Source organism: Chinchilla lanigera, unplaced genomic scaffold, assembly GCF_000276665.1.
Source record: "Chinchilla lanigera isolate Chin_1 unplaced genomic scaffold, ChiLan1.0 scaffold00013, whole genome shotgun sequence".
NCBI classification, from domain to species: Eukaryota; Metazoa; Chordata; class Mammalia; order Rodentia; family Chinchillidae; genus Chinchilla; species Chinchilla lanigera.
Genome location: NW_004955414.1, coordinates 25,674,534 through 25,689,478, shown reverse-complemented (window position 1 = coordinate 25,689,478; position 14,945 = coordinate 25,674,534). Strand labels below are relative to the sequence as shown.

At 34.7% G+C, this 14,945-nt stretch overlaps 1 protein-coding gene across 1 annotated transcript in view; it reads left to right on the top strand.

Moving 5' to 3' along the window:
* The window catches only part of Sbf2 (SET binding factor 2), a gene marked incomplete at its 5' end in the record, with an annotated part of 381,407 nt that overhangs the window by 155,890 nt on the left and 210,572 nt on the right, over window positions 1-14,945 (top strand). The window contains 2 exon segments of the mRNA XM_013511938.1: window positions 10,994-11,198; window positions 14,428-14,537. Of these exon segments, the coding sequence (XP_013367392.1) occupies window positions 10,994-11,198; window positions 14,428-14,537 (315 nt within the window).

Below are 14,945 nucleotides of genomic sequence, written 5' to 3'. Positions count from 1 at the left end.
CTTTGCCACTGAGCTAAATCCCCAGCCTGGGGTCTCATTTTTAAAACATAAAAGATTATAGACACATTGGAAGTCAGAAGCATCTCAGATAGCATTGACCAGTGTGCTCAACTCCAGCATGAGACAACTATTGTGTTAATCTTTGTCATTTTTGATGGTTTTATAGAACCAATATGTAGCATAATCTCATGAGAAATTTCTGTTGGTCTGTTATAACAAAAATACTAAGTGGTCAGCACAGCGTGCAGACATGGCATTAAATACAGTACTTTACGAACATAATCTCTAATCCAAGAACAATGTAAGGTAGGTTTCATTATCTACCCTTAACTGGGATAATTGGCTCAGATTCATATAACTGTATTACATGACAGAAGCCAGATTTTAAATTCAAGAATTTTCATCTAATTCCTAATCTGTCAGTTAATTATCTTTAATTTGAAAAATAATGATGTTTTCAATACATGTTATAAACCGTTATAAAACACTTTCCCACTTTACCTTGAAAATGACCCTTGAGATGGCTAGGGCTGATGTTGAATATATAAGGAAACTGAAGATTAGAAATTTTTTTTTTCTTGCTGGCTGTATACCTGTAATCCCACAATTTGAGAAGCTGAAACAAGAGGATCACTGTGAATTTGAGGCCAGTCCGGGCTACAAAGTGAGTTCAAGTGCAGCCTGAACTGCATAGTGAGAGCCTGTCCTTAAAAAAAAAAAAAAAAGATTTTTTTTTTCTTGCCAAGTAGGAGTAAGTTATTGAAGGATTTCCAAAAACAGCAAAATATTAAATGGGAATTAGTTAATCATATCTGTTAAACAGGACTGATCCCTCTATTCCTGCAGTAACTGTTCATTTCTTAGGTCCTTATAAAACTCTTCTAGAACTTCAAAATGTAGTAAGTTGCTGGAGCCGGATTTCTAGCATAGGTTTGTCTCTATTACATGAGTGCCAGTATATACAAGGAACTATGCAAAGCCACTTTAAAGATAATATAGCTTACACTAAACGAATACTAAAACTGAAAATTACAATAAAATGAATGTCTAGTAATTATACATTCTAACAGGTGAATGTGAAACTCCAAATGTCATTTACAGTGACATTTTTAAAACAACCATAATGAGGTATTATATTGCTATATAAATGGCTGTATTAGGTAAGACTGTTTCAGTGGGCTTTACAGTTCATGAGCCCTTGTTGGACATTGTTAAAATCTAGTTCCATTCTATTTAATATAATTAATTCCATTCATTTAGTATGTACTTTCCAAGAACCTACCACAATAATGCAAGGCATTTTCTAGGTGTACAATTCTCCTAATGTCTTTCAGAAGAGGATATATATAGATACATGATAAATGAGAATTTGAGAATATCTCAGTGGATTGTTATTAGTCTTTCTCAGATTTCTCTAGTTCTGAATTGTAAAGTTCATGATGGTCCCAACATTCCTGAAAATGTAACTACTTTCCAGAGTTAAAAACCAGAACATGGTACCTGGGATAGTCACTTTCCTTCCATTCTGGCAAATGCCTGATATAAGCAATTTTATAAAGAGATTGGTATATTTTGGCTTGTAATTTCAGAGTGTTCAATCCCTGCTCTCTTGGCCTTGTTGTTTGAGTGGCAGCTTATTACATCACAGAGGATCACAGAGGATGCCTGTTCACTTTATGGTGGCTGGGAAGCAGAGAAAGAGAAAGGAAGGGCCAAGGTCCCAATATCTCTTCAAGGGCGTACCCACAATGATTTAGCTGTCATGCAATAGATCCCACCTTCTAAAGGTTCCACCACCTGTATCAGTGGTACAGGCTGATAGCCAAGCCTTTAACGTAGGGTCTTTTGGGGGACATTTGAGATCCAAACTATGGCAGTGGGAAAGTTATGTCTTGGATCATGCAGTAAATCAGAAGGCAGATGAAGGCTATTGTCTTTGTATGAAAAATAATCAGCATGGTTGTTTTAAACTAGTCATGGTTTTTTAAATCATATTTCTGAAATTCCCTTTTGATAAGCAAAAGAATCAACCATATCATTTTGACTGTTTCCTTGTTACTGGATTAGGATAGAGAGAGACCTGCTGATTCCATTCAAACATTTGTGAATATTTTATTGCTCTCAGGTTTGATGCATGTATCTAGCTTCTCTTTCACTTCCCTTTAAATTAAAAGCACCTCCATTTTCCAATTTCTTGTCACTACTCCTTTATAATGTTTTTAGTAAGCTTTCAAAAATTTGAGCAAAGGGGATAGCTCAGTGGCACAAGTGTGTACCTGGCAAGGGCAGAGTTCGATTCTCAGTACAAAAAGAAAGATGTGGTATCGCCAGGTGTGGTAGCACACATGTGTAATCCCAGCACTTGGGAGGCTGAGGCAGGAGGATCGTTGCAAGTACAAGACCAGCCTGGGCTACAAAATGAGCTCAAGGCCAGCCTGAACTGTATAGCGAGACCCTGTCTTAAACCACCCCCCCAAAAAAAGAAATTGACCAGAACAAATTAGAACTGGATTTAGCTGCTTTTCTAGCTTTCTGGAGTTTCCTGAATAATTAAGGAAAGCATTCGGTGACTTTGGTGCAGTGGAAATGTGAAGCAAAGAAGGGAAGGGCAAAATGCAGTAGAGACAAATTATGTAAGCATCAGCAGGGTTTATACCATGATTATTGGCAGCACATCTATACACCTTCTCTTTCCATGTCCAGTCTATAATGCTCGGGGTTCCCACTTTGATTTTCAAAATCTCTAGTATCTGCATGAGAGCACATTTAGCTACTCACCTTCCCTGTCCTTATGATTCTTGATGTACACTTACAAAGGAACACTAACTGCACAAAAATGAGAATAGTAAAGTAGACCAAGACAGATTTTTATAAAACCTCCATTGCAGGGCATTAAGAAATCACTTAGACATACATTTCACTGTTTTACAGAGTACAATCTTTTAAGTTTGTTTTGTATCTACAGTAGTATATAAATACTTGCCAGCCTGTGTAATTTAACAGTTTTATTTAAAGTTAGAGAAAAATTAGAGGACTTAGATTTTCTTATAAATGTTTCTGATTATGCCTTTAATTTAATCTATAATGAGGGTATTTGATCTCTTTACCAACCATGAATAAAGGAATTTTTTTTCATTATGGAAAGGAAGCAAATTATTGTGATTATCTATAATCTTAGAAGGTTAAAGCATACATGTAGATTATTATGATGAAATAAAGGCTCTAGTTAGTCCAAATCATAAACTCCTCCATCCAGCCTTGTTTGTTTACTTATAATTCAGTGTTCTCATGATTTAACTTACCTATAGTAACATAAACCCTGTTTCAGTGTATAGTTCTCTGGGTCTTGACAAATGCATGATGTTATCCAACCATAAGCACCATAATGAGTGCATAGGAATGTTCTGTCATTCTATAATTCCTTAATGCCTCTTCATAATCATGTCTTTTCCCCACCTCAGATGTTTGGTAACTGCTGACCTGTTTTTTGCTTCTGAAGTCTTTTTGTTTCTTTATATCATCATGTAGATTTTTGAGTTTGGCTTTATTCACTGAAATGTAATAGATTTCACATTCATTCATGTTGTTCCATATATTGACTGTTTATCTCTTTTTATTGATGAGTAATATTCTACTGTATGGATGTGTCAAAGTTTTATTTATCTGATGACAAAAACCAATTTTGGCAATTATGAATGAAACCGTTCTAAACATTCACCCAGGCATTTGAGTGAATTTAAGTTTTCATTTGCCTTAGATAAATTCTTAAGAGTGGAATACTGGCATATGTGGCAACACAACACTTAACGTTATGAGAAACTGCAGAATGGTTTTTCCAAGTGTCTACCATTTTGCACTCCCACCAGCAATTTGAGAGTTCCATTTGCTCCACATCGTTACCAGCATTTGGCATTGTCAGTTGTTTGTTTCGTTTGAATCTAGTATGTATAATTTGTAGTTTAAATTTACATTTATTTCAGTAGGTGAATGAGAATATAAGTCTCTTTGTTCTGCTCTGTGCTGCCTTGGTACTTGTCACAAAAGTATTTCTCTTAGAATAGGAAACCTCCATCTGGAGTCATTAATTTTAGAGTAGTGGTTCTCAACAGGGGCAGTCCTCCCCTACTCATTCAGTGAAATTTGGCAGTGTCTAGAGACATTTTTACTTGTCACCACTGAAGGGAATGTGCTACCTTCATCTACTTAATAGAGACCAAGATGCTTTCTAAATATTATACAATGTGTAAAACACTCTAGCCTTAACCCAGACAAATAATTGTCTAGCCCAAATGTCAATAGTGTAGAGATTAAGAAATAAAACCTGGATGAAGGAAGTTAGCACATGAAATATGAAAGTCATCCACCAAATTTATTTGTATTGAGCATGAGATGTTAATTCAACTGGGTGATTATTTAAAGACTTGTGAGTTTAGAAAATTGAGGCTATTTCATTCCATCAATATTGTATATACTGCCAAATAAAACACTATTTTGATAATATTGGGTGATTTACTGTAGGAATTGTATTATCTTCCACTGTATTTGGAAAGATTTATGTAGTTTACTATCTTATATAGCTGCAGGTTTACTTTGTGCATGTTAAACAACTTTAAATACCTTAATTAATCAGAGAAACTCGATAACCATTAACAAGATCACATTGCTTTGTCACTCACTTTTAAGATTGATGTGTAGAAAAATTTTTTTTCTTCATTATGGCTATTGCCTACTTTGCATTTCCAGGAGGATTTGAACATTTTTATTTTTCATTTTGTTTTGCTTTGCTTTTATTTGAAGTGTATTCTCAGCCTTGCCTTCTATAAGCCTTAAGCACATTCTCCTTTAGACTGCCAAAGGGGAAGAACAAAGAAAAAAATCCATGTTTCTAGACTAGCTGGCATGTGTCATTGTTCTCAAAACTGACAAAATCATTGAACCTCCCATCACTGTGCTATAATTTCAAGTCAGGATTGAAAATCATTATCCAAATTCAAAATTCATTGTTTAAGATAAGACATTTTGCCAGACTTCTTGCAGATTCATTTTGGTTGACTTAAACAAAATTGTTGCCATGTGCACTGTGTTTAATTGTCTGAATCATTGGTTATTACTTTGAATTTGCATTTCACTGGAAGCAAACATGAAATGGCAGACATGAAATGTTTTGGCTGTTGCTCTGTACTGTTGAAAAATAGCAGATTTGCTTGTGAAATTCAACAGCAAACTTGAACTGCAGCTTTTAGTAGCCTACAATTATTTGATGTAAAGTAAGAGGCGATTCTTTAAAAAGAGTTTGTAGGAATATGATGAACCCTAACCTGATCTTCCTTTATGCTGCTGTCTTCACAGAAGTGCTTATGGAATCAAATTAGATTTCAGGTTGCACGTGTGGTCTTTCACATTTGTTCTGCTGCCCGTTAGAGGGCAGCAGTGCACAGATACAGCAACCAGGAAACCAAATAGTGGATTCGGGGATGAGTCTTTTTTGAATCTTTCAGACAAAATTGAAATTATCATAACTTAGTAAATTTAACCCATGATTTACTTTTTGGTGTAGAATTTCTATATAGCTACAGATAGATTAAACTTCTAACATATTTTTATTCAAGCAATGCTTTTGTTATTCTGAATTATGTATAGGTTGGGTTTACAATCTTTTTTATTTGTTTTCTTTTTTTGTTGTTTTTTTGAGTGAGGGTCTCACTGTATAGTTCAATCTGGCCTTGAATTCATTGTGCAGGCCAAGCTGGCCTTGAACTTACAGCAGCCCTCCTGCCTCAACTTCTTAAGTGCTGGGATTGCAGGCATAAACCATTATGCCTGGCTAGGTTTACAATATTTCTAATCCCTTATGGGGAAATTACTAAATAATACTAGTATATTTTATATAGTAAGTTACTCATATTTAAACCCTTACTGGAGGCTACTACTAGTACTGCTGTTATTATCAAAATATAAGTAGTGATGTCTTTTCCAAAAAACCTTTGGGGAACAGAATGCTTTTAGTTCAACAAGCATGGTAGTATACCAAAGAATATACAGTGAATAAATATTTTCAAATAAAATATAGTCTAGACTTTTGAAAAGTTGAGATTTATTCTGGAAAGGTATGTGTATGTGTGTGCTCCTCTTGTAAGAGGTTTCCTGTAACAGCATGCGACACTCTTCACAGACCCTTATGACATAGATACTGTGTGATTAGTTTCAGCACAGATAAAGGAACCAAAACACAAAGTGGTGAGCGAGTTGACACCATACCAGGTCACACAGCTCCTAAGTGGCCAAGCTGAGATTTAAACCTAGCCCATGGAGCATGACACTAGTTTTGTTATAAAGGTCCAGAAACATTCTTTCGAGTATTTCTATTGATGAGTTACTAATTTTAATTTTAGGATTTTTATTATATTAATTAGTACTTAACAGGAAAATTTACAAGAGTATTGAATTTTTAATAATGTTTATAAAAAAGGATCAAAATTTTCAACATTAGCTGTGTTTTAGAGTACAAAGTCTAAGAAAGAACAACACAAATAAACTCTTATATGAACTACAATGAAAATACAAATAGTACTTTCCAAAACAAGAATCTTTACTTCAGTTATCATGCCTAAGACAGTCTGCACACATGACAACAGCACGTGCCATAAACACATATCAATTACACTGACAGGACATGTTTTTTGCTTTCCTGGCCTTTTTTGTAAGATATACTTGACATGTCAGTGGTCTTGCTGTTTTGTCAGGAGGTTCTTATTATATTATATGGTGTGTAGTTAACAGGAACATAATATATCAATAAAATAAAGTATTAAATTTTTAATAGTATTGTGTGTTTAGAATAGACATCAACATTTTCACCTCAGCTGCTTACAAAACCTAAAAGATAATATCAGAAATAAATTCCTATATGAACTACAATCAGAACACCAATAAAATTCTACAGCAAAGAAAGCTTTACTTCAGCTGTCACATTCAAGGCAATCTTCACACATGACAGCTGCATGTCCCAGTGTCACACTGACAGCACATGTGCTTAGCTTTCCTTTCCTATGTGGCAATCTTGTCACCTTTCTTTTCTTCCTGTTTTGTCAGGAGCTCCCTACTATATTGTATAATATGCACCTAGGGATATAACATATCAATAAAATAAAATATCAGATATGTAATGAGTGCTTAGAATAGACATCATCAGCATTTTTACATCTGCTGTTTACTTGCCTACAAAACCTAAAAGCTGACATCAAAAATAAAACCTATGTGAACACAGAAAGTTTACCACAGAAATAATCTTTGCTTCAGCTGTCACACCCAAGGCAGTTTTCACACATGACAACTACGTGTTCCATACACAAGTAGGCTGACACTGGACAGCTATGTTTTTTCTTGTCCTTTTTTGTATGGCTCACTTGACTTTTTCTTGTTTTCCTGTTGTCATAGTAGGTCTTTGTAATACTGTGCCTGTTCACCTGTCAGCTCACCAGTGTGCTCCACAATTTTTTTGTGTAGTTCCCTGGGGAAGAAATATTTTGTTTTTCCTCTCTTACGAGTTCCAGTCCCAATCCTCTTAAGAAAATCTCTCCATAGTATTTTGCACTTGTTATTTTCTTTGTAAACTATCAAACTTTTTGCCACACATGTTTAAGATCAAGTAAAATACAACCACTGACCAGTGCTTTGTGTTTCAAGTGACATCATAGTTGCTGCATAACTCATCAACAGCACTGACTCCACCCCTTGGTTTTGTTGTAGAAAGTTTCCGTCTCAGGCTTCCATTTTGTTGAGGTTTCCCTATCAACATTTCCCCATCGTGGTGAGACATTGACATCAGCAGTACCAGTTTGTTTTTCTTTGCCATATAGGAAGCCAGTGTTATACCTTTCTGAAATCCGAAGATTTACTCGACCATTCTGTTTTAAAATTGCAACATTTCTTTTGGAATTACTGCTTTGTTCCTGCATACAGTTCCTGCACTGGTCAACTTGTATTCTGTTAGCAAATGTAACGTCAATAGGAAACCAGTAAACCAATTGTCAACTGTCACATTCCAATAAGTTTGAGAGATTGGAGTAAGAAATCTGTTCACAACATTCCATTTATTACTGTTTGAATAAGGACCTGATGGCTCCTCTTCCAGAATGAATTTTTATGCCATATTTTGACCCATCCCTTTTCCATAAATCTTTTACATTTCTGCAATTACCATGAGTAAATCCCTGCCAAGTACAGTGGACCTATGAATGCTTTCAGTTCGGCCTTTGTATATATCACAGCATTTTGTACCATTTTGTGTGTTACAATTTCTAATATTGAATGGCAGTGCTGGCATCCTGTCCAGTACATATTACCCTTGCCAAGACCCTCACTATATTTTCAGACGTAGTTCTGACATTGGACATATTCCATTTGGTTGTGTGGCCATTTTGTAGCATTTCAACTAATCAAATATGTTCTCACCTTGCTGCTTTTTCATCAAAGTCGAGACGGTACCTGTGCCTGTATCAGTTGATTCTTGCTGCATTTCACTGTCCACAGGAACTTTGGCTTGCATGGCCAGTGTCAAAGTCATTGTCGTCATCATCATCCACCCACACCACTCTTCATATCTTTCCATTGTCTGATATCCTCTTCGGTCACCTTTTTCAGAATACAGTAGTTTTCACTGTAGAGATCTTTCCCTTCCTTGGCTAGATTGATTCCTAAGTATTTTCTTTTTCTTGATGCTACTGTGAAAGGTATTATTTCCCTAATTCCCTTTCAGTGAGTTTGTTATTGGGTTACAGGAATGCTGTTGATTTTTGAGTGTATTGACTTTGTATCCTGCTATGCTACTGAATTTGGAATTTTAGAACAATTTTTTCCATGCTTTAGAACAAGTGTCCAATTAGAGTTGACGTAAGAATTTATTTTTCCCTGTCTTTGCTAGTGATATGGGGGAAACACAAAGCATATATGAGGGCTGCTTTGGCAAGAACAATTTTTAAAAATTTGATATCACCTCAGAAACTTTGTAAGATAAACCTCAGTATATATCTTAGGGACACTTCCTTGTCCAGCATCACATTGATGCTTAAAGCATTCTTATTTACATCATCTTGCTGAGATATTTTAACTATCTCACATGTCCAAGCCAAGCTTTCCTTTTTCAGGCCACATGACCAAAAAATTGTGGGGAGCAGTTATAATAATTGATGACAGTTTGGTATTTTTAACTGTCAGGAGAATGTATGGGGTGGTACTGAGTTTAATCTGTGCGAAAAATGACAGATTCAGTGGGAATAAGGAATTTTCTAGTGGCAAAAGATAATGAATGTTAGAATTGGTCTAAGAATGATTGTAAAGAAGCCTTCCCTAGAAAACAATTATAGAAGGAATGGATTCCTCTCTACCTGTAGTATTTGAAATAGAATCCTACTTAATGAGGTACCAGATAAAAGTTCATGCCAGCCCTAAGAGTCTTAGCTAATAGAAGTATTAGCTAATAGAAACTGGAATATACATCAGTGGTAGCAGGTATGAGGCTCTGGATTCAATTCTCAGCACCAAAATACATAAATAAAAAAATAAACAAGCAAAAGGATTGCCAACTTAGTTAAATTATTGCAATATTAGTGTGTGTTCAACATTATGTTCTACTCATTAAGATGCAGTAGGAAATAGTTTAAAGTGTCTGCTATATGCAAAGCAGTTTCTAGGTGTAATCAGTATACTGCAGAGGACAAAAATACTTTATATGTGTGTGTTTGACGGGGAGGAAGGTTTCTGTTTATAATTGAATGAAACATCTGACCCCATGAAGCTTCATTTTAGTGAGAGAGTAGACAGTAACTGTGTTAAATAAAATTCATGGTGTATGAGAGGGTTGTAAGTATTAAAGAGAAAAATACAATAAGAAGGATAAGGAATGTATTGGGAAGAAGGTATAAATTTACATAGAGAGGCCAGAAAAAATAGCATTTGAGCAAAGAAACACAAATTCAAGGGAGATAGGCATCTCAGTCAGAGGAACCAGTTAAGTGCAAAAGCCTTGAAGCAGGAACAAGAAGGCCTGTTTGGAGAAAAATGAAGGAAGGAAATAGTAGTGGTTTGCCAAGGGAACTGATAGTTGGGTGTTAGAGGCATTAAAGAATGCCCAAAGTTGGCCACATGTGGTGGTACACACCTGTAATTCCAGCACTCTGGTCACCAGAAGCACAGGGGGATCCTAGGGTGAGGGCAGCCTGAGAAACTCAGTGACTTAGCAAGACTCTGTCTCAAAATAAAAAAAATTTTACAGGTGGGGCTGGGGTAGTTCAGTGCAAAAGCCCTAGGTTCAATCCGCAGTACCTCCCGACACACACATGCATACACACATGCATATGATGACCCAACCCAAAGCTTGTCACACGATTGATTGGGAAAAAATAAGCTATTTACTAAAGTGGGGGAGACTGAAGAAAACAGGCTTAGAGATGGGGAAAATAAAAGAGCTCTCTCTTAGACTTAAATTGATAATAAATACAAGCAGAAATCCTTTGTGTTGATAGTTCAGTATATAGGTAGAGTTCCGGAGAAAGCTCAAGAAGAAATAAATGTGTGTGAGTCATCGGTGTTTTTGTGGTTAACAGATGGAAGAACAGATATGATTTCCAAGGAATTTGTATTGATATAAAAGAGGCCCAAGGACTGAAACTTGAGGTCTTCATACAGTTAAGAAATTAGGGAAATGAAAAATACACAAAGATGTAGCAACAAGACCTAGAGACCAGGTGAGGAAGGTGTTTATGGGAGAAGAAGATAATGGGAGAAGAAGATAAGTGACCAGCTCTCCCAGTTACTGCTCATAGATCACAGAAGAAGTAAGATTATGGTACTCTAATCTTGGGATATTTATGAATGTATGTATAAACACTTTTCTGTCTGATTTCAGTATGTGCCCCTTTAAGTTTCTTTGTCCTTCCTGCCTCGTTGTCAGTTACTTTAACTTTTGAATAATTTTACCTGTCTGATACTATAGGAGAATCCAAACCCTCACATGGCATTTCAGAAAGTTCCACGCCCAACAGAAGGATCGCACTTGCGAGTTCACATTCTTCCTTTCCCAAAGATTAATGAAGCTCTAGTTCAGGAATTAATACAGGAAAATCTTGCCAAGAATCAGAATGCACCTCCTGCTACACGGATGGAGAAGAAATGTGTTGTGCCAGCAGGTCCACCGGTTGGTATGTATTTGTCTGTTTGTCTGTTTTAAAAGTAAATCTTTTATCAAGCTATAACACACAAATACAAATATACAATTTGATGAATTTTTACAAAGGGAACAAACGTATAACTTAGAATCATTATCAACAGTCAGAAGCTCCGTTCCATTCACTGTCTCTCACAAAGGATAATCATTAACCCAACTGCTACTACTGTAAAATCTTTTCTGTGTTGAGATATAATTCACATACCATAAATTCTTCCATATAAGTGTATATATTCCCAGAATTGAACCATTACCACTGTTCCAGAACATTTTAAGCCAAATAGAAATCTTTACCTGTTATTAGCAGTAACTTTGTATTTCCCACCAAAACCTCCTCCCCAGATTTAGACAGTAATCTGCTTTCTGTTGTCATAGATTTGCCTATTCTGAATATTTTATTTGAATAGAATTATATATAATGTGATCTTTTATAACTAACTTCTTTCTTTTTTGGGGGGGTTTGGTTTTTTGAGACAGAGTCTCACTATGTAGTTCAGGCTAACCTTGAACTCACTGTATACCCCAGGCTGGCCTTGAACTCAGAACAACCCCTCTGCCTCAGCCTGCCAAGTACTGGGATTACAGGCATTTGCCACTAGATAAGTAGTAGTGGCTGGCTTCTTTCATTTAGTGAAATATTTTCAAGGTTTATATTGAGGCATGTATTAGTATGTCATTGTTTTTATGGCTGAATAAAATGGATGTTTATCACATTATTTATCCATTTATGAGATCATAGATGTTTGAGATAGTTCAGAGTTTTGGCTATTATAAATAATGCTGATGTGAGCATTAATTTTCAGGTTTTTGTGTGGACATATGCTTTATTTTATTAGGTACATACCTATGAGTAGAATTGCTGAGTTGACGGTAATTAATTTATATTAATGTATTGAGGACCTGTCAAACTTTTCAAGAGCAGCTACATCATTTTACATTATCTCCAGCAGTGTATAAGAATGCTGACCTTTTCCACAGCCGCTGAGATCCTGAATATCTTTTCCTATGTTTATTGGACATTAAATATCTTCATTAAAGAAATATCTATTAGTCTAACTTTAAATTGGTATATTTGTCTTTTTATTATTTAATTATTACAGTTCTCTGTATTCTCCATTCAAGGTCCTTATCAGATATATGACTTACAAATATTTTCTCTCATTTTGTGGGTTGTCTTTCTTTACTGATCTTTCCACTTATTGGGGAGATATGTTAAAGTCTCCTATTATAATAGTTGAGTTTTCTGTTTCCCATGTAGTTCTGTCTCTGTTCTTGATATATTTTTCAGTTGATTTATATTTACAAGTATTACAGCATCCTGTGATCCATTTATCATTGCAAAATGTGAATTAGATTGTATCCTCCAAAGGAAAATTATAATTCTCCAGTAGTAAACATGCTCATTATAAGAAAATGTGTTTTCTAATAGCTAAAGAAAATTTAAAATGCTGCTAAATAGGTTTTAGAATTAAAAGTTTATAAACATAATCATGTTATTTTCCAAAAAAAGTATGAGTATTCTTTGGAAACTGTAAAAAAGTTTTCTAATATAATACAGATAGATTCCTATTTCAGTGCATGCCACTGACCTACATGTATGTGAAGCTCCAGAGCCCACAGTTATGAATGAGCATTTCAGACAGAAAACCCATGTAATATAATTCGTTTAACCATCGTGGTCAGGCAGAGAATTAATATTACATGGTTAGAAATTATTTAAAGAAAACTGTTAAAATCTGAGTAAGGGTTGCAGTCTAGTTCATTGTATTATGTCAATTGATTTCCTGAGTCTGACAAAACACTGTTTAGGTAAGATGTTATCATGGTAGAAATGGGCAATGAGTACATAGATCCTCTTTGTACTCTGCAGCTTTCTGTGAACCTATGATTCTTTCAATGATTAAAAAAAGTTTAGGGGCTGGGGATTTAGCTCAGTGGCACAGTGCCTGCCTGGCAAGCACAAGGTCGTGAGTTCGATTCCCAGTACTGAAAAAAAAAAGTTTAAAACATTTTTTGGAAAATATAAGTGTTTTACTGATGAGATTAAAGAGATGCTAATGAATAAAATAATAATCTTAGGGATATGGAGAAGCTTAAGAATGATTGATCCTAGCTCATTTATACAAATGAAACATTACTTTGTGAAATTGTAATTTTTTTCTTTACAAGTACTACTTTCATTTATATCCTTCTCATATTCTTTTAATAAGTTAAATTTGTTTAGATAACTGTATCATGTATTATAGGCTATAATTTTCCAACCCATTTAACCCATTTATGTTGAAGGTTGTAGTTTCTTTTTAAATTTTTACATGAAATTTGTATATGTTACTTAGAAAACTTCAAGGAGTTTAAAGAGAAAAAATTTGTATGTTACTTAGAAAACTTCAAGAGTTTAAAGAGAAAAAATTCATTATGTTCCATTGTAATGGGTGTTCTCAAAATGGAACATTAGGCATTGAAGGGTTAAAAGGTTAAAGGTACTAAATTTGCAGAAATAAAAAAGCACTGAAATGTGACTTTCCTAAGCCATTGTAGCAATTCATTGGTCATGAACCCTTTTTTTTTTTTGGTCTTTTTGAGACAGGGTTTCCTTATACGGTTCAGGCTGGCCTTGAACTCACTTTGTGGCCCAGGCTCACCTCAAACATGCAGCAATCCTCCTGCCTCAGCCTCCTGAGTGCTGGGATTAAAGGTGTGTGCTACCACACCCAGCCGATCATTTCTTTTTTATACTGTTTCTTCAAATTTCCTCTATTCAAATTTGTAGGATTTAATTTTGAGGGGGTGGGTAATATAGTTTTTCCTTAGTAATATCTTAGAAAGAATGTCTTTTTCTGTCAGTAGTCTTGCATATGAGTATTAGCTATTTTTGTTTTGAACCTATACCCAAACATTTCATATATTTGTTTATAATTAAAAGTAAATGTTTACCTTTGTTTAATGAAATTTTACTTTATAATGTAAATTAATTTGCATAAGCTAAGCATATCATTAGACTATCATGTGAAAGTATTCATTGACTAATACTTAAAAATTAGAAAATGTAATCAAAATAATGAAATGGAATACCTCAGTACCATCTAAAAAGGAAAAAATAAATTTTGAATGTTGGTCATGTTAATAGTCTTAAAGTAATATTTTCCTTGCTTTTGTAATGAACAGAGAGGTTTATTTGTGTTTTCTTTATATTCTTTCGCTAGTTTCAATAGTGGATAAAGTGACAACAGTTTTCAATAGTGCACAGAGACTGGAAGTTGTTAGGAACTGTATCTCATTCATATTTGAAAACAAAACTTTGGAGACCGAAAAGGTAATAAAATTTCACTTTTCCCAAGTAAGCATTTAATCATTTCCATTTCAGATTCATTTGTTGATCTTGCTACTGACCTCTCTAAATTCTCCCCCTTAAAATGTCCTTTCATTGTTTTAATCACTTTAAATGAATACAATCTAAGATTTAAAACTATAGTTTGTCAAAGTCTATAGCCACAAGGGAAATATACAAATTATGGTAATATTTTTTCTCACATTTTAAAACATTGTTTTTTAAACCCTAATTTGACATGTTACTTAGAAATTTAATATTTAAATATAATTTCATTCATTGCAAAGAATCTAAATTGTGTCATGGATTATAAAAACTGGTATTAAATTTACACACATCTCCTTAAATTTTCTTATCTTCATTGAAACATATGGAATACCTCTCCTTACTGGT